Source organism: Rhinolophus sinicus, linkage group LG09 (genome assembly GCF_036562045.2).
Source record: "Rhinolophus sinicus isolate RSC01 linkage group LG09, ASM3656204v1, whole genome shotgun sequence".
Lineage (NCBI taxonomy): Eukaryota > Metazoa > Chordata > Mammalia > Chiroptera > Rhinolophidae > Rhinolophus > Rhinolophus sinicus.
In genome coordinates this window covers 20,097,653-20,117,444 of record NC_133758.1, presented here as the reverse complement: position 1 = coordinate 20,117,444, position 19,792 = coordinate 20,097,653, and the positions used below count along the sequence as shown (strand labels likewise).

The window sequence follows — 19,792 nt, the reverse complement described above, 5'->3', positions numbered from 1 at the left end:
AGAATCTAGTGGCAGTGACCGCCCTCTGGGGAAGACACAGTGGTCTCAGGATTTAATGCCAACCACGGAGTGAGCAAGGACAGACAGACACAGGTTCTTGTAACCACACCCCCCCACCCCACCCCCTGGTCTCCCAATGCAACCTCCCTCCTAATTACCTGAAATGAAATCCCATTCTCTTCAAGCTTTGAAAAATCACCCACTTTTATAACTCAGGGCTCGCTGAGGTTGACCGCATTACAAATTCAAGACCCCTGGCCAGCTACACCCAAAGGTCACAGCCTAACAAGAGGGTGTGTATAGCCACCGGTCTTTCTAGCATCGAGACCAGATACTGGAAGAGCAGTGTGTTCTGAAGGTCCCTTTCATGGTCCCCTCCCTTTTGTCCCTGACCAAGCCAGGTAGACCCCAACTGTCCAGGTTTCTGAGAGAAGCCCCAGCCCTCTCCCATCCCACCAGAAGAAGGAGCTGGAGGACAACGTGGAATCAAGTATACATTTTAAAAATTGTTTAATGGAACATAAACTCCTTTAGAAAAACATTCAGCCAGGTGATAACACCCATAGAAAAAAACACCAATCTTGTGTTTATCTTTTTTAATTTGGCATTTGTTATTTGCATTTATATTAAAGCAAAGTGCATCTTTTCTTTATTTTTCTTGTTTATACACATTGCACAATACATAAATAATGATGCTTATAAAACGTCTTTATATTTACAAGTAATAATATATTTATATATAACATAAAATACATTTTTTTCTTTAATAAATCTCAGGTTTGTTTTTTTTCAGGAGTCCTTTCTCAAAGCACTACAATGCTAAATTTCCAATGAGAATGCTTCTCTTGTTCATTTAAACCTTTGTAGTTAGAAAAATAGCTTATGTTAAAGTCTAAACATGCTCATTGAGCTAAGAGCAGTGTCAACATATCATACGAGTGTATGAGTTGTAGAAGAAACGAAAGAAGAGTTAGGTGTCAGCCCAGGACGGTACCTTGGGTTATGATGGACCGAATCCTTCTTGGTGGGAAAGGGGGTCTGCTCCCCTCGCTGGTCTAACAGAACTCAACACAGAGGCTGCAGAGGGGAGGGAAGTGCTGAGCTGGTTTTTTGAGTCCGGGGGAAAAACCTGATGTAAGCAGGGCAGGGGAGAGGCTGAGGGGCCTGAGAGGACACTGGGTGAGCAATACTGTGATGGGGCTGCCCTGGCAGCCCTCTGGAAGCCCATCTCAGAGACATCCAGGAGCAGGTGGCCAAAAAAAGAAAGACTTGACAATGGAGGGGAGTAAGACAAGCTTGAAAACAACTGGTTCTGGTTCAGCCTCTTGCAGGGTTGTTTCTAAGAAGCCTGAGGACAGGCCCGGTCCTAGCCGGGCAGAGGGGCGGGGCTTCCCCAGGCTGGGGGCAGAGCCTTGCTTCTGGCAGCTGCTGGGACACCCGTAGCCCGCTTGCCCAGGTACTGCCTCTGCCCCACTATGTCCAAAGGGCAAGACAGACACAGCTGGGGAGCGAAAACCTCTCAGCCAGAGACAGCCGTAAGAAACACACAGAGCACGCGGTCTCCCCTATCTGTTGTTCACGTACACACACACACACACACTCTCACACTCACGCATACACATGCCCTGACAAGTGAAACGATGAACCCCAAATTAGGGCCTGCTCCCCATCATACTGTTATTTGGTGGTATTGATGTTTGCTTCCCCTTTTCATCTGGGGGTGTCTTGACAACTATACAACCCCCTCAAAAGCCAACAATTCTTTTCATAAGCTATTTCTCAAAGAACGCAACAAAACGGAACATAAACAAGAATGACAAGAAGGGGGGGTGGGAAGAACAATGACCAAAGAGTTTGCATGAAAAGCAAGCACTCAGGAGGAAAATATTAGCAGCAAAGTAGTTTGGACTGGGCTCGCTCGGCTCATGCTCTGTCCTGTCCCCATGCGGCTACCGGCTGTTGAAGATGACCTCCAGCCAGCACGGGCAGCTGCTGATGAACTGGCGGGTGTAGCACTGGCCCCAGCCCTTCACGAAGCTGATCTGCACAGTGAAGCCAGTCCACGGCTGCTGCATGAACTCGTGGTCGTTTGGCCGCTGCAGGCTGTACGCTTTCTCGTAGTCAAAAGCCTTGATGGAGAAACCGGGGAACACTTTGTGTACCAACAGCGTCCTGGAGTCCGGGTTGTCCAGTGTGGCTGACTTGATGAAAATGGGGTAACTGCTGCGGTTGTACACCCACACGCCATCCATTTCCCGCGTCAGCTGGATGCCGCAGCCGATTTTGCTCCGCACTTTCTGCACCAGCTGACTCTTGTTGTCCGAATTGAGCTGTCCGAGGCAAAAGCCGTTCCCCTGAGGTAGATCATAGAAGATATCCAGGGAGGGCTCCTGGACACAGTAGAGCCTCCCCACTCTCGTCTTCTCCTCCCAGTATGCCACCACGCACCAGTGTGACCGATCCCCAGGCTCCAGAAGAAGTTGGGAATCTACAAAACAAAATGGCCGACATGGTTGGTTGGGTGGTGATGGGGACTGGCTTTTCATCTTCCTCCTGGAATCAAGAACACGTGGACACACACGCCCCCTCCGAACCAGCTTGTCTCTCAGTACAAAACCCAAGGAGGTCATGGTGGTGCTGGGTATGCTGCAGGCTCAACAGTCCTCCTACAAGGGCCTGGAAATCTTGACCCACTGATGGAAGAGCCCAGCCTTTAAGCATTGGCTGGCTGGGGTGCCTCTTCCCGCCAGTCCCCCCATCCTGTCAGGGATTTAGGATTACGATACCAGTATATATATGCCCAACTGGCCAAAGGAAGCCCAATCCCGGCAGAGCTCAGAAGCCAGGGGACCCCTTTTAATTTGGCTGGTCCTGGTTTTAAAGCTATAGAAGGGCTTATACATGGCCTAGAATTAGTTCTTTAAACTAGCTGGCATCTTGAAGGCCAGCTGCTCCAGACCTTGGTCATCCTGATGAGAGAACTGGTCCCCAGAGGATGGCACAGCCAGACCTAGAATCAGGTCTCCAGACTCTGTGCTTGTCACCCAGTTCTCAAAGCAGTGCCTTGGTCATGAGGGAGGTGCTATCTGGTAAAAATTTAAATGGAGGTGGTTTGGGGCAAAAATCTTCCTAATAAACAATTCCCAGTGTATCTGTCAGCGGCAGCTCTGTACACAAAGGGTGAATTCACGTTCAAAACGCCAAATCACAATACACAGATGGGTGTTAATCCAGACTACCTTAACAAAACTTCCTCCAGCCCAGACAGAAGATTATGTGTCTAAAATGGGTACGGCCATCCTTAAAGTGCCCCTCTCTACCCGCACCCCATCTCTTCTCCCTCCGTAGAAGCATCTGGACTCCTGGCCTGCCCCCTCCTCCCTCCCACCCCTAGAGGCCCCACCCCAGCTTTCCTAGTCCTGATTCTTCCCACAGGCAGCCTGGGAGACTGCCGTGATTCTGGTAAGGTGATTTTCCTAAACAGGCGCACGGAGGTCTTTAAAAGGAGGATATATGGAAGGAAAGGGAGCCCCTGCGGCTGGCATACCAACTCCTCCTTAAGCTGGAGCCAGCGAGGCAGGCCTCAGACTGGGAATCATAAATCTCTCCAGCCCGGCCACGCTGCAGGAACGCTGTGGTTTGTGGTGGCAGGGCGGAGACCGGAAGTCTTGTATTTGTTAACAAAAATGGGGAAAGGCAGGGGGGAGAGCCCGGAGGCAGAGGCCTTCTCCTGCCCTCCCTGCAGTCCTAGCCTCTCACTTTCTGGGGGGGGGGGGGGGGTTGGGACGTGAAGATGGGGGGTTGGGCTGTGAGATGTCTTTGGTGTGTTTGGCCTTTTTGATTTTTGGAACAACTGGGCTTGGAGAGCAGATGATGATGGGTTATACCGTGTGGCGACTGGGGGTGGAGAAGGGCCAGGGGCCCCACGTCTGCCGCTGCCCCAGCAGGCCGGATAACCCAGTGCAGCTCAGCACACAACTCCTTCCAATGTTTACAGGCATGTTAGGACCTGGGAACCAGTCAGCTCCATGAACTTTTTTTTTTTTCTTAGCAGCAGCCAGTCTTGCAGGGAGGTGTCCCATGGATAAGTGTATACATGTGCACTGTGACCCACTGAGGCAGTCACAAACACACACCCCGAGCAGCTATCTCCTACAGACACCCCACCTGGCCTTCTCAAATGTCTGCCCAGACAGCTACATAAAGATGGGGAGCTGAGGACTTAAAAATGGGGAGCTGAGGACTTATTCCTTTCTCTCAATCCCCACCCCACTAAAAATCAACCCCAGAAAACGAGCCTGTCAGCCCCGCCAAACACATGCATCTAGAGAGCACACGTGTGAGAGACGGTGTGTGTCTGTGAGTGTGAGCACACGTGTGAGTGTGTGTGTTTGCGTGCGCACACACTGGAACATAAGGAAAAACAAGAGAGGGACAAGGGCTCCAAGCAGAAGGTGACTCATCAGGCATTAACTTGTTTCTGCAAAGTATCCATCAACTGCTAATAAACTCGTGAGTGCTGGCAATCTTTGAACTTTCTTGCCAAGGGAGTCCAGCTCTGAGGCTACACCAAAGGCCCAGGACAGGAACGTAAATAAGACCGCGCTGGCGTGCAAGTGTGCTGGAGAAGGCCCTCTCTGGAAGGCACAGGGTGGCCCCCGCCCATGGGGGAGGGTGTTTTGAAATGTAAGAAGCTCTCCCTTATTATCCCGATTCAGGACAACAAACCTGGCCTGGAAAGGAAGACTCAGGTTGTTGCTGGGAGGGAGGCTCCGGAGACCCTCAGCAGAGCCTCACAATACTTTGTTTCATGGAGCCCGGCCGCCCTGAAACCTGGCACCCGCTAGCAGGGAGGAGGAGGAGGAGGAGGTGCGGGGCCTGGGATCGAGTTGCCCCCATGCCAGGCCCACCGGCAAGGGTGGGGGCTGTGTCTGCCCAAGGAGCCTCTGGGGGCAGAGGAAGCTGGGCAGGGGGGGCTGGGGCCTGAGGTCGGCTCAGCGCCCTGAGGGGGGAGAGGGAGAGAGGGGGAAGCGTTCTGGCGGGTTTCTCTTTCATCTGTGCAGCCCGCCAGTCCACCCAGCAATTTGCTGCCAGACATCCCTGGAAAAAGCCCTTTTCTGTTGAGGTTAATGGCCCAGCCCAGATAAACGGCAGTGTGTGGGTGTCCCTGTGTGTGAACAAGGCTCCTGAAAACTCACTAGGTGCCCTCATCTCACAGCTCCTCCCCCCACCTCCAGGCAGCCCCCATGACACCCTGGAGCCCCCCAAAGCCCCATAGCCCTCCTCCGCATTGCTCCTGGACTATCTCTGAGCACAAAAACTGGCTTTTCAGAAAAAACGATCGCAACAACGAAACGGCGGCCCCCCTTTACGACATCCCACTCCCGGGGCCCGGCACAGCTTCCCACGTTGCCAGTTCAGAGATTCCCCTCCTTTGCCCCAAATTCCCCGCCACTCGGGCTCATTTCTGGGAAGCGCTCAGCATCATCTTCAGAGAAACCCAGTTCCCTGAACTGGGCCCACAGCCCACAAGCGTCTCCCCACAAAGGTCTGTGCTTAGCTCCTGGGGGCTCCCCAGGCCTTGTGGCGAGGACCTGGGAGGATCTCACACGGAAGCCTCCCTGGTTAGCCGGTTACCAGGACTAAGGGACAGTCTCAGAGGCCCAACTTGGCTTCTTATCCTGGTTGCTGATTCTTAAACTCCAAAGGCAAAACTCGCAGCCCCTGTTAAGTTCCCTCAGCTTTATAACCTTTTCCGGTATTTTCAACAACTTCTCTCCCTCCTCAGAAAACTGTACAGGGGCTTGTTTTAAAACTATATTTGCGCATTTTAAAGCATCAAAAAAAAAAAAAAAAGCTGTGTTGTAAAGAGCTAACTAATCAGATGCCTGCTCACAATTTTTTCTTTTTATTATAGTTTAGGGAATTTTTGGAGCAACCCCAGAAAAATGCTGAATTGGCCTAAAATTCCTGTAAGGTTGTTTTCCCCCTCCCGTTCCCCATTTCCCTTAAAGCATAAAATCTACCCTTTAAAAGGAAAGGGGAGGTGGGTGTTGAGAAGGGGAAGGATTTCGCCTTGTGTTTGCACTTGCATTAGGGAAGACCACTTAACAAGGAGCTCCCTGCCTCTTTTTACAAAGAGTTATTTAATTACACTGGTCATGAATGAACAGACCAGAGCCTTCTAGAAGGCCAGAGCCTCATGAATGAATCTCACGCCCCAGGTCTCAACTGCACGGCATGGCACGGGGTGACAAGACCTCAAGGCCAGATTGTAGGTAAGCAAGGAATTTTCCTATTTAAAAGTGTAAGGAGATGAAGAAAAATGGAGAGAGGAAAGACCAAGTTCAAGTGCCTCAGTGGCACCACTTCTGGACTCTGGCTTATGAAGTCAACCATGAGGATAGAAAGGTCACGCTGGATCCCAAAACACCCATTGGGATTCTGAGCACACAGGCACGGCATGAGAGTGAGGCCATCTGAGCCTGGCTGTGCCCACACACAAGTGATGCTGATGGGGAGGAGGGTCCCCAAGATTCTGGCCTTTCAGAACAGGGACACATCTGAGAAATGAAACCAGTACAGACAGAGCCACAGTAGCTGGCATCCAGTGCATTAAATGCACCCAACTGCCAGGGCACAAGGTGCTAGAGTAAAAAGGTGGGCAAGGAGAGGTCTCAACTGCTCTCCTCTCTGTGAGGCACTTGGATCCTAAAAGGTATTAGTATTATTTTGCCAAAATCCAACCATGGGACGGGCCTGCAAGCTCCCTTCCCCAGGGGTCCAGCAGAGCAGAAGGCTGAGAATGGAGAAGCCTGGGAAATGGGAGCCTGGGCAGAAATAGCAACCTCACGCAGGGTGATGAGGGCAAATGAAGGGCACAAGAGTAGACCCAGAAGTTAAACCTGGCAACCCTGGAACACAAACATCGCCACGCCTCGCCCGCGGCAGGTCCAGGGTCCTCCTTCGTCAGGACTCCGGCGCCACCAAGGGTTGCCTCATCCTGTCCTTCCCCTACATTAGACATCTCAAAGGTTAAGAGCACCTGTCAGCCCTGCTCCCCACCCTGGTCAGGAAACGGGCTGTTCTGAGAGCAGCCAGCCTACTTCAGAGACAAGGGCTGAGATAAAAGGGGACCTGGTGCCAATCCATCCAATCTATTCTCATCCCAAATACTCACAATTATCAAGGACCCTTACTGGTCTCTTGTTTTCAAGAGGCAGATGACTAAAAACTAAAGCAAACACATAAAAACTTGCTGAGGTGTCTGGGTTCAGTTTGGGTTCTGGGGTCAGCTCTAATCTGCCATATTTCAACCTCATCAGGACACGAAAGATCGTGCCAGGGCTCCCTCAGATTCCTAAGGCAGCAGACAACTCTAGGGTTTAGAGCAAGTTACCCCTGGGGTCAAAACAAACTCAAAACATTTCAGGTTAACTCTCAGTTACCCAGAAAACGCTCATACCCAGCCCTTCATATTGCGCCAAACTCCTCCCCCAAGTGGATCAGGATGCATTCTGGCAGGTAGAAGGCAGCACTGAGAAAGTTGGATTTTTTTTCAGGGCCCTGTGAGGAGACTGCCCCCATTGGAATGGCTGGACTGGGGGGGTGGGCAGGGGGAGCCATAGCATCTCCTTCAAAGACCAGGGTATTTCCTCAGGTCCCGGGAGCCACCTAACTGAGTTCTCCAAATCCTACCCCTCAGAACTCCCTGGCTGTAGTATACCATCTCCCCCCCCCCCCCCCCATATACACACCCCGCCGCCCCAGTTCAAATCTACCCCTGTGGAACCATGGCGGTGACATAAGCTCCCAGTACCAGCTTCACAGGGTCATTAAGACAATTTGATACAAAAGCAGCCAGGGGCCAGGGCCCAGCTTGAAGCTACATTCGAGGGTCTCATCTCAGAGAAGTGTATCTTCTCTTGGGTTCTCCACCAACTGCTTGGAAAACACTTACCACTCTTCCCCTTTGCTTCCCTCCCCCCGCCCCACGGGGGAACAGTTCTGAGCCATACCTACACCTAATAAGCATTTACTATGTATAGGCCCTGTTGGAAGGGACACCCTACAACTCTATGAGGTTCATACTATTACCATCCTTAAGCTAAAAAGGGGAAATGAGACACACATCACTTGCCAAAGGGCAGAGCTTGGGAGTCAAGGCCAGAATACTGCTGGGTGTGACCTGTGGGTGAGCAGCCACCTCAGACCTCTAAAGCCACCAGTCCCCAAGGGGTTCCCCTGCAAACGCTAGAGGGAAAAAAAAAAGGGGTCCCTCAGAACACACTTTGGAAATGCTATGCCTACTCTAGGGCTCAGCTTGGGGTTCAGCTTCCTTGCACCAAGAAGAGACTTCTTTCCCAGCAAGCTGCTCTGTTGGCCAAGGGGCTTGCGCTTGCGCGCTCTCTGGGTCTGTTTCACTAGTTCATGAGTCTGAGTCTCAGTTTAACTTGTTCGTGACTAACGTGAAGGAGGCTGGGCAAAACAGCCCCACGGCCCGCTGCTTACTCTGAAGGTCTCTGCCTACATTCTCAGTCCCAAATGTGCCTGATCAGTAAGTATGAAACAATATTGGTTCCATTTATTTTTACTACCTTCTAGAGAGTAACACAATCACTTTGGGGAAGAAGGCATATTTTTGCATTTAATTTGCAACAATAAAACAAAACAAAATCAAAAGGGCAAGGAGATTTGGGTCAGATTTTGCTGCCGGGTCTATCTCTAAACCAAAGAGTTATAATAAACTTGGGTTCTTTCTGTCTTGTCACTCACGGCCCTGGGGTAAAGGTGAGTCCCAGGCGAGGGGTCTTCCTTTCTCATAATCACTCCAATGTGCGCCCAGGCATGGCGCCCAGAAGTTTCTCACCCATTACCACCCTACTCCTACAAACTCTCCCTAGCTTACAGATTTGGCCCGCATCCTGCTAGTCCAGAAGACTGATGCACGACTATGCCTTACAGACAAATTGGGATGAGTAATCTGTTACTACAGCGAAAATGTACTTCTCTGTTCCCCAGACAGGCCCCACCTCCACCTCCCAAAGCCCCTTAAACGTCCAAGTCTGAGGCCCTCAGCCCAGGGGTCCCTCCTAAGAGTAGTATTTTGCCATCAGAGAATATAATTGAGGGTAGAGCGGGGCAGGGGAGGGAAGCCACACAAATCAAAAGCTCCCATCTGTCTCGCCAGCCGGGCTGACGCGGCTTCCTGTGCCCCAGCCGTCAGCCATGCAAATTATAGCATGTACCCGGCCGCCTGCCTTCGGAGGAGGCCAGCTCTGCCCGGCTCCGAGAGGCCTCAGAGGAAGGGTGGGGACTCCAGTCCAGCCAACTCCATTCATAATATTTACAGTAAATGGGCCTCTCTGGCTGTTGTTTAGCGTGCATCCAGCCTCATTAAAACTTCAAGTTTTAATGTCAAGACTTTTCCACTCCATGGTATACCACAAACTTCCCATCATGACCCCCCAAATAACTCAGCAGCTCTCTTCAGAAAGGGGTCCACACACCTGCACACACAGAACCCCCCCAGACCTGAATGGCACTACCTGCTCACCAGCCTGCCCACTGGGTATGACCCTGGCTGCTCCTAGGGAGTCACAAGAGGTGGGACCATCAGGCAACAGGAAGACGCCCAAGTCAAATCTCTAAACCCAACCACCCAGCTCCCACCTGGCGGGAGTCCAAGGACCCCCCCAAATTCCACATGTGGATTCCCAACTGGAGATGCATGCACACTCCCGTACACGGATCTAACAAAGGAACCTTTTCTTACACCACCAAAAGGTCCCTCATTTTCTGCTTTTTATTGACCACTTGGCAAGTATGTTGGCTACATGTAAAGCTCAGTAAGAATCTTATTAAAAATGGATGCATAATAAGCCAATTTCCCAAAGGACATAAGCCCCAGAGGTACAGGACAGTTTTGCCTGGTTCTGCAGGTCTGGGGGCTCTGCAGTGAGCTGCCTCATTTTAATAAAGCCCATGCACACTGACCTCCAGCTCCCTGAAAGGTATTCCAGGACCCAGAAGCAAACCCTGCCCTGCCCCCACCCCATCCCCCACACAGCTCCAACTCAACTCTAGTTTTTCTAGAGGGTAGGAAAACCGTCTGAAGATGTGGAAAAATACAGTGAGAAACAAAAGTCCTTTTCATCCCTCCCCTCCCCCAGCTCCCCTTGTTCCATAACAATTATGAAAACTGTTGGATGGGATGGCATTTTGAACATTTACTGCATTCCGGCCAATAAATTCCAATGCAGGATCTGATGGAAAAGCCTCCTTCTCTGGCCGGCTCCCTGGCTCCCCGCCCCTGCTCACTCCCAGCCCTCATTCCTCCCCTTTCTTTACAACCCAACACCAGGGCCTGGCCAGGCCGGGCCGCACTGTACTTACAGGGAAAAACAACAGTACGACAGACTGGAGACAGTGTGCAGACTGGAAAAGTTAATCATTACTTCTGTCTGCCTCCGTAATCTAATCTCCCCGGCTTTGACACACTCACTGTTCAGCCATCCCAGCCCTTTCACCCCCAGAAGTACCCAAGACCTCCTGGGCTGAAGGCCCCACTCTCTCAGGCCCTCCCACCCCTACCCTCCAGTGGAGAGGCCAGGGGAATGAAAAGACGCAAGTCCCCCCACCCTGGACTGCCATCACCAGGCCCCTGGAATCCAACAACACAAATAGCTGGCTGCTCTGTGCCAGGTGCCGTGTGCCCCATATTTCAGAGGACTCCGGGCCTCACATAAATGTGGGCTCCAATCTGGCTTGTATTACTGTAGAGAGCCAGGCCACCCCTCCCCCCCACACACGGACAGACTTAGTCACCCCACCCCTTCTCTTCTCTCACTCCCCCTGCCCCAGAGCTCACCCTCAAGCCCACCCAGTTGCACATGCAGGAGTATTGTGGGACTCCCCAGGACCATGTGATCAGTCTATGCAGACAGACAAGTCAAGATGGCAATGCCATATGGCAATGTCTCAAAACACTCAAGCTAGAATTACCACATGACCCAGCAATCCCACTTCTGGGTATATATCCAGATGAGTCTTGAAGAGATTATTTATACATGTTCATAGCAGCATTATTCACAACAGCCAAAAGGTGGAAGCAACTCAAGTGTCCATCAACAGGAGAATGGATAAACAACATGTATATACACACACATCCGCAAAGAAAGGCAACTGACACATGCTACAACATGGATAAACGTTGAAGACATTACACTAAGTGAAATAATCCAGACACAAAAGGTCAAATATTGTGTGATTCTACTTATATAAGGAAACTGGAAGAGTCAAATTCGTAGACACAAAGTACAATGGTGGCCCCCATGGGCTGGGGGACGGGAGACTGGGGAGCTAGTGTTCAGTGGGGACAGAGTTTCAGTTTGGGACGGTGAAAAGCTTCTGGAGATGGGTGGTGGTAAGTAATGGTTGCAAAACAATGTGATTTACTTAATGCCATTGAATTGTAAACTTAAAAATGATTAGGATGGTAAATGCTATGTGTATTTTACCATGGGGGGGGCGCATAAAAAAGGGAAAAGAAAAGAGAAAAAAGCCCTGCCTCTCCCTAAAATTCCACTGTAAGGTCCTTTTAAACCTACCTTCCTGAGTAGGGGGGATTCCACCATAGGCTAAAGGTCTCCGGAAATGTATGCAAATACTGGTACTCAAATGCATTTTTTTTTTTTTTTCTGGAGAATGATTCCTCACCTTTCACTCATTCTTGGAAGAGTTTGTAAGCCAAGAAACAGGAAGAATTACAATCTCTTTATTCTCAAACGGAAGAGGCCATTAGCTACCCCACTACCTCAGCAACAGGGGGTTAATTTCTAAATGCCCACAAATCCAAGAACCAAAGGTGACAGGATGTCAGAACGGAAAGGGACTTGGACACCAGGTCCAACCATTTATTTTGCAGAGAAAACTGAGGCCCAGGACACAAAAAAGGCTCAAGCAGGCCCTGCAGTCAGCTGGTGGCTGAGGCCCCCACCCTCAGCCCAGGAAAGCAGGCCAGCCCTAGGGGACAGAAACCTGGAGGGCACTTTCCTTCCCATTGTAATTCTTTCCAGGCGCCTTCCTGGGACTGGGGCCTTCCAGCTCATAGCCATCACTGAGATGGTGGGGAGGCTTTTGAGTCTTTGCAGGCCCCTCCACTCCCGGCCTCTTTTCCAGGAAATATCCCCCAGCAGGATTTTAACTGTGACCCCACTGAGCTGGAGGTAGGGCCCACCAAGTTTTAAAAACTGTACTGTGCACCCAAGTCACAGGAAGAACTCAACTTTTGCTTTTCCCTCTGGGTTACTGATTAATGAGGGGGAGGGGCAGTGCTGGCTAAGAGACTGCCTGGGGCTGGCAAAGTCCCCAAGGGCTCTGCGAGCTGAGCAGTTCTTCATGACCCTTCCTAGCCTCAGAAGTTCACTGAGCCTACTGGGGAAGGAGACACTTCCAACTCACTAGGTAATTGAGAGCAGCGGAAGGTGGGAAAGGTGGATGGGGCAATAATTTAACCTCCAAGTGGCAAATGCAGATGGGGAGAGTTTACTGACAGCAGAGTAATATGTTGATGTCGTACTGTTTTTGTTCCTGTTGAGCGACCATCCCAAATTAAAAAGTAAAAAGGCAATACAGAAATGAACAAACAGGTGGGCCACCAACAGTCCCTGGCCTGGTGACTCTGAGTTCTCTTCTGTCTGAAAGAAACTCCCAACTTTGCAAGATGAAATTGGGGTTGAGGTCAGTTCTGCCCTGGATCAAACCCCAGGCCAAACCTGCGCTCACAGCCAGAAGAGGCCAGGGAGGCTCCACAGAGGAACAAGATTAATTAAATTAGTGAACTCCGTGAACGGAGTCATCAGTTGGCCTCCAGGGAATGGACAGAGGCAGGATGAGCATGAAAATGAAACACCTTGGTAACTGCGTGTTTGATGACTCGTGCTAATCCAACTGCAGGCAGGCCAGGCCCAGGCTGGGACCTCAGACATGCGCTTGACCATCAGATTTTTAAATTAAAAAGCACTGGTGCATCCCCAGTTGGTCTTCATGAGAATCAAGCCCACCGGAGGTATAAAAGAAAGTCAAACTCCTGGGCTTTGAAGATATCCCACCTTTCCTGTAGCTGTCAAGATACTAAATACTATCATTCCAGATGTCCCCTCACCTCCCTGGCTGCGGTCCCATGGAAGAACCAGGGCTTGGCTGATCCCCTCTACTTGGCCCCAGGCAGGGACCAGGGTTTTTTATTATAACCTACCTACTGCTATCTCACAGGGGAAGGGGGGGAACGCTAGGAGGGGGGCACCTGGAACCAGAACTGGAGGAGACAGACCTCAGTTTATCCACAAGCTTTGTTTTATCTCAACTCACTACCAACCACACAACCAAAGACTGCAGCCTCCTGGCACATACTAGGTGCTCAGTAAATAAACCACAGGGACACACTGGCTTCTTCCAAAGCAGTTGGTCCCTCCAGCTTTATACCTGGCAGAGGGAGGCATGCGTGAACTCACCTGGGAGGGCAGCGTGCCTTCCAGGCAGGGTCAGCTACAAAGGCCCAGGACCTGTCCAGGGCTCCCTGTGGAGGCGGCAAGAGAGAAGCCCCTGTCCTCAGCGACTTCCCAGACAGCTGCGGTGGCTCCCGAGAGGTGTTTCCAAGCCAGGCGCCGGCCCGGCAACCTCTGTGGGCACACCACCTGCCCACAGCCTTCTGCCTTGGCGTCCTACTCTGTTTGGACAAGTTACTCTCACCGACTGTTCAACAATGCTTTTACACACCCCAGGGCTCTTGTAGTGTTATGAAAACAAAACACAGCACACCAAGGAAAAAGGCTGGGGGGAGGAGGGGGGCACAGGGGTGAGGGTGGGGAGCAAGCGAGCCACACACATGGCTTTCTTTCTGGTCTCTGTCCTAAAGATGGCTCCTTGGCACCACAGGTAGGGGAATTGTCCCATGTCATTAGAACAATGACAGCGTCAAAGAGGGGACTTAGACACCCAGGGATGAGTTAAGTGGAAGCTATGTTTTCACACCCAGGTCAATACCACCTTCTTCACACAACTGTGGGGCTGTGGCAAGCCCTCTTTCTGGGGGAAGCCTCTGGGTGACTGGTGGGCCACCTTACCCCCTTCCCTCAGGGCACAACACAGCTACTGGGCACAGCTGTACCAGCGGAGCTGACGCCGGTTTCCTTTCCACTCCTCACTAGCCCTAGAAACAGATAGTCTCAGAAGTTAAGGAAACTTGCAGGGGGGAGGGGGGAACTTCAGTGGATTGAAAATAAAGGGAGCCCTGAATTCCAACCTGCCAAATGCCAGGTACCTTCACTAGGGGAAGATAATGCTGGGGTGAAAAGACTGAAGGCATGAGTAAATTCCGACCTACCCCCTACCAAAAAAATGTAAGTTTTTTCAGGTTTTTTTTTTTTTTGCAAGTTAAAACTGAGCTAATGACACTGGGTGGGGCTCAGTGTGGAGGACTGTGCAGCCAAACCAAAATTCGCTTCCAGCCAAGAGCTGCTTGGCCCCACCATTTGGGGAAGGAAGCTGAAAAAAGTCATGAAAGATTCTTTAGTAAACCGGGAAATAAGGCTGCAGTTAACATTTCAACTGAAGGTGACCCTTCTGGTAAAATATTTTTTTAAATAATAGAAATAACATAAAGTTCTCAAACAGCCTCTTTCTTAAAGAAAATGGCCTAAAAGTTCTCGTGGGAGTGGAAGGGAAGAAGGTGGGGGGTGGGGGTGGGGGGGGAACCAAAACAGGGCTGGTCTCCTCTCAGCCGCTACCTTTCACGAACAGCTTTTTTCTGGAGTTCTTCTCATAAAAGGAATGATGCAATTTCCTGTCTTGTCCCAATATTTCCTGTTCACTTACAAGGTGAAAGTTATCACCCTGTTTTAAACAACTGTCCTAAACTCTATAGAATCAAGTTCCTTTTTCCATCCAGTGCCCCATCTCTATCACAAAATCTTGCTTTCTTTCTTAGACTATAAATACTCTAATTTTCTACATCTTTAAAGAGTTGACTTAATAAAAATCCTCTTTCTCTTTATGGCAGATACTGAATCTACAGTCATAGCTTCCCCAGGAACTGGGCTGAGTAAGGCGCAGCTTCCCAAGGAGACTGGGAGGCATGGAGGGGGCCATGGGCAGCCGAGCCCCCCTCATGAGCCAACATGTTTTGGTCGAGTTGCCACAACCAGGTGAATGTTGCTTTCTTGGTGTGTTAGCCACTAAATTCAGAACTGTGCCTCAGCAGTTAATAATATCTTCCCGCTGAAAATAGCCCAGAGAGGAAGCCTCTCTGTGACAGTAGGCATGTGGCCAGACTCTAGGCTAGCCATTCAATACTGAGCGAGAAAGATGGTAGGGCCAGGGGTGACCTCCCAGTGGCTGCGCAGTACAGTATCCTTTCACAAGGCTCCCTCACAGGCAGTGCTCCCTCACAGGGAGGGCTCCCTCACAGGCAGTGCTCCCTCACAGGGAGGGCTCCCTCACAGGCAGTGCTCCCTCACAGGGAGGGCTCCCTCACAGGCAGTGCTCCCTCACAGGCAGTGCTCCCTCACAGGGAGGGCTCCCTCACAGGCAGTGCTCCCGCACAGGGAGGGCTCCCTCACAGGGAGGGCTCCCACACAGGCAGTGCTCCCACACAGGGAGGGTTCCTGGGTGAGTCGCCTGCCTCCTCTGCAGCCCTAGAACCTCGGTGAGGGTGTCACACTGACCAGAAGCTCCCACAGCAGGGCCAGCAGGAGTCCAGGTGACCCAGGGGGAGGTCAGGAGGACCCCAGGCTTTGGGAGACAGCCCCTGCACTGCGCGGGTAGGACACAAGTGCACGCGCTTCCCATGCGGAAAGGTCAGACTCAGAAAACAAACCACAGGGAAACTTTCCTGCCTCTCATGTCTGCAACCCGCCTGGAAAAGGGAAGGTCGAAAAACCAACACTGAGCTGCGCCTGCTTCCTCAGGTAAACCAAGTCAGAGAGCCGGCTCACCACTGTGTCCTAACACCCCAGGGGAACCTCAGATGTGCTTTGGAAACAAGTGTCTATCAACAGTGGATCCCAGGCACGTAACAGAAGTCTCTCGTTTTTATTCTCCAGAGTCACTGTTCTTTATTGATTACCCAAATATCTGCATGTATTCCAAAGCCACCACAAGTCACTATTTTTTAAACTGTAGGAAAAATACGCATCACATAAAATTTACCATGACACTGAGTGCGTGCATTCACACAGCGGTGCAACCATCACCACTCTCTAGTTCCAGAACATTTTTACCAGCCCAAAAGGAAACACTCTCCCATGGGTCCCTTTTACAATGTCATTCACAATGGCGAAACCCAGTGGAAAAAGGTGCAGAGTTAATGCACCTTGTCACATTCCTAGGATCAAGCAAAAGTCTTATTTGAGAAGAGGCTCAATGAGCAAGATACTGAAATTCTTCACTAGGGACGCATCAACAGTAGTCCCCACCTTTACCCATGGGGGATCCATTCCAAGACTCCCAGTGGAGGCTTGAAACCACGCATAGTACCAAACTCTATATACAGTACGTTTCTTTCTATACATATATACCTTTGATAAAACTTAATTTATAATTAGGCACAGTGAGAGATGAACAATTATAACAATATACTATAATAAAAGTTACGTGAATGTGGTCTCTCTCTCAAAATTATCTTGTACTGTACTCACTGTTCTTCTTGCGATGATGTGAGATAATAAACTACCTTCTCAATTGAGAATTTTCACCTTTTCATTGAAAGGAAGCACTTTACGGCTTCTTTATGGCATATCCGAATTGCCACCATCACTACTCCTATGTTTTGAGGCCATTATTAAGTAAAAGAAGGGTGACTTGAACACAAGCACTGCCACACCATGACAATTGATGGGACCCCAGAGAGGGCTACCAGGGAACGTACACAGCGTGGATACGCCAGATAGAGGGCTGATTGACGTTCTGGGCAGGAAGGAGCAGGGTGGTGCGAGATTTCATCATGCTGCTCAGAAGGGTGAACAATTTAAAAAGTATGAATTGTTTATTTCTGACATTTTCCATTTAATATTTTTCGGTCTGTGGTTTATTGTGGATAACTGAAACCGTGGATAAAGGGTGAGGGGTGGGAATACTGTATAGAATCACAGAAAACCTGCACGGCCACGAAAAGAAGCCACCCAAGAAACTCCCCATGGGAACACAGACCCCTTTCTTTTCCCTCTACACCAGGGGTTCCCCAACTTGTCTGCACATTGCAATCACTTGGGCAGCTTCAAAACTACTGATACCAGGACCCCACCAACAGACTGTGATTCAGAAGATCCCAAGAATTCTAATGTGCTGGCAAGTCTGGGACCATCACCCTGAGCCTTTTTTGTTACACTAGGTTAAGACACCTGCTTTAAAGGTGTTGTTCCAACTTCTAAGCCTAGACTGAAGTGAACGAATAGCAGCCTGGCAATTACAGCACAGCAGAAGCAATATTATGGCATAGTAACAACAATAAAGACGGAAAGGAAGCCAAACTTGATCTTGAATCCTTTGGCATTTCCTCCCTTTTCACTAGCCCACTGACTCTGAGTTTACCATCGAGTCCCATAGGTCTTGAAGTCCATCCCAGCTACAGCCAGGCTCTGCTAAGAAAAGGCCCAAGGTCGGGGAGGGGTGAGTGTACTAGACTGTAGACAGAAGCTACACACACCAGAACCTAGCCCTCCTCACCTGGCCCCCTCCCCCCTTCACTGGCCACCCTGTTATGCCTCAGTGACAGGAGGCATGAGGCAGCAGCCCATCTAGTGTGGGCGGAAGAACAGCCCAAATGTGCCTCAGACTTTGAATGCTGTCACCCTGCATTTAACCCGTGTGGCTACCTCATTCTTTCCAGAACAAAAGGGGTTTTATCAGTGAGCCCTTCTCCAGAGGTAAGTGGATGACCTTGAGCATTGCAGATGAGACAGCAAACAGACTGAGCTGCTGTCCAGGACTGGTCTTCACCGGAGTGGGTGTGCAGCGGGTGAGCGGGCCATTATGCTGGCATTTAGGGAGATCTGGATTGGGTCCCTAGAGATCTGGACTGTCACTTCTCAGAGGCTTGGGGGGTAGGGGAGTAGGTAGGTAGGTAAGAGTCACACGTCCTGGTCCATCCAACTCATCCCTCAACGCCCATGCTCTTGGCCACTTGGATGAGCTCAATCCAACCCCCCACCCACAATGGCATTAGAGAGCTGCTTGTTCCCAGGCAGGGGAAGGAGACACCAAAGAGTCAGCAACAGGCATCCAGGCCCAGGTTCCCAGTTTGCCATCACCATCCTAAGCCAAACAATAAATAATTGTTCACATGCATTTGAATTAAGTTTCCTAAAACACAGGATGGAGCAATCTTTCCTAAGCTACTTGGTTTGGGCCCAAGTTGACTGTGGACTGAGCTAGGACTGCATTTTCAGGTTATATAGGTATTTTTGAAGACTTGCCTTTGAGGCTACCATACATGGCAGGAAGGAAGAGGGGGAGAGAATTGTTCCTGGAGTGGCTGCTGACCTACGTGCACTCCTGTCACCCAGACTAAACTCTACATGGATCTTCAAGACCTTGGCAGAGGAGTTGGCCTCCTCTGGGGTGGTGAGACAGGTCTCTCCAAAAGCATGACTTTGCACAGCCAAGAGATAGTGTTCCCTCAAACCCCTGCCTGCCCCGCAAACACATCAGTACTTATGTCTCCATTGCTTCCCATTTCCCACTTCCCTCCTTGAAATCCGCGGTGACACCTCTTTTGAAGTTTAAATAACTACAAGTGGTTGCTGGTCTCCACTCCCATATGGCTGAGGCCCATCCAGCTCCAAGCATTAATACATAAAAGGAGGACACTGAAGGATGGGTGACTAACCTAGAACTTGCAAGTAGATGCTCTTTCTTTCAACCCCTCCAAACCAGGAAGCTAAATGAAAGACACCTCCCTCCCCTGAAACCCCAGATGGAAGCTGCAAAGATGACAGCTCCTAACACATGCTTTTAATTACCAGTGATACCGTGAAAGCTCTGGGAGCAAATCCTTTCTATTTCCACCACCAAGCTGCACCTAGAAGCTTCCCGTCTTTGTCGAACCTCCCCAAGGTGGGTCTTCCTAGACCAGGACACAATCCAGCAGCAAGAGCCCTTCTGGAATCCTATCCTTTCAAGTGGCATCATAACCCAGAGAGCTTAACTCAGGCTGACAGTTACAATTCAAAACCAATCTGCAAACGCTCCCCTGTCCCCAAAGTGCCATCCTCATGGAGAAGCTGCCCTGCTGTCCACCAACCCCACGTGGCAGGGGCCCAGGCCTATATCCCAGAGCCTGCCTGTGGGCATCTGCCTGCTGATTCTGTCTGTGCATGGGACTGTCTATCTGTACGTCTGCAACAGCAGTGCATGCACACGCGCATGCGTACAACACACACACAAAACCATGCACCAAGCAATCCATCTGTTTCAGAGAGCCGGCTGTCAGAAATGAAAGTACAATCTCCTGGAACCAAGTCACAGCCTTCTAAAAATGTGCCATTTTCCCAGACTGAGGAAACTTGCAGGGGTGGGGTATGTTCACTAAGAGTCCCGAAGGCCTGGGCCTGTCACCGGCCAGCCCCACGCTGCAAGGCTGGAATTCCAACCTGCAGCCAGCGGGCCAGCTCCCAGAGCGCCTACCGCCTACTCCCCTTCCTCGCAGGAAAAGGAAGGGCCAGCCTTGGAGTCACCCCGGCATTTCAGGAGGGGGCATGCCTTTGAGCACACCCCCACCCCCACCGCTGAGGCC

General features: G+C 50.6%; 1 protein-coding gene across 2 annotated transcripts in view; it reads right to left on the bottom strand.

Moving 5' to 3' along the window:
* Nucleotides 1-486: 486 nt before the first annotated feature.
* Nucleotides 487-19,792, bottom strand: part of SMAD7 (SMAD family member 7) — a 30,827-nt gene continuing 11,521 nt past the window's right edge. For both annotated transcript variants that reach the window (XM_019721390.2, XM_019721398.2), the window contains exon 4: nucleotides 487-2,488. In XM_019721390.2, coding sequence (XP_019576949.1) covers nucleotides 1,950-2,488 — 539 coding nt within the window. In that variant the 3' untranslated portion in view covers nucleotides 487-1,949. The remainder of the gene's footprint in view (nucleotides 2,489-19,792) is intronic.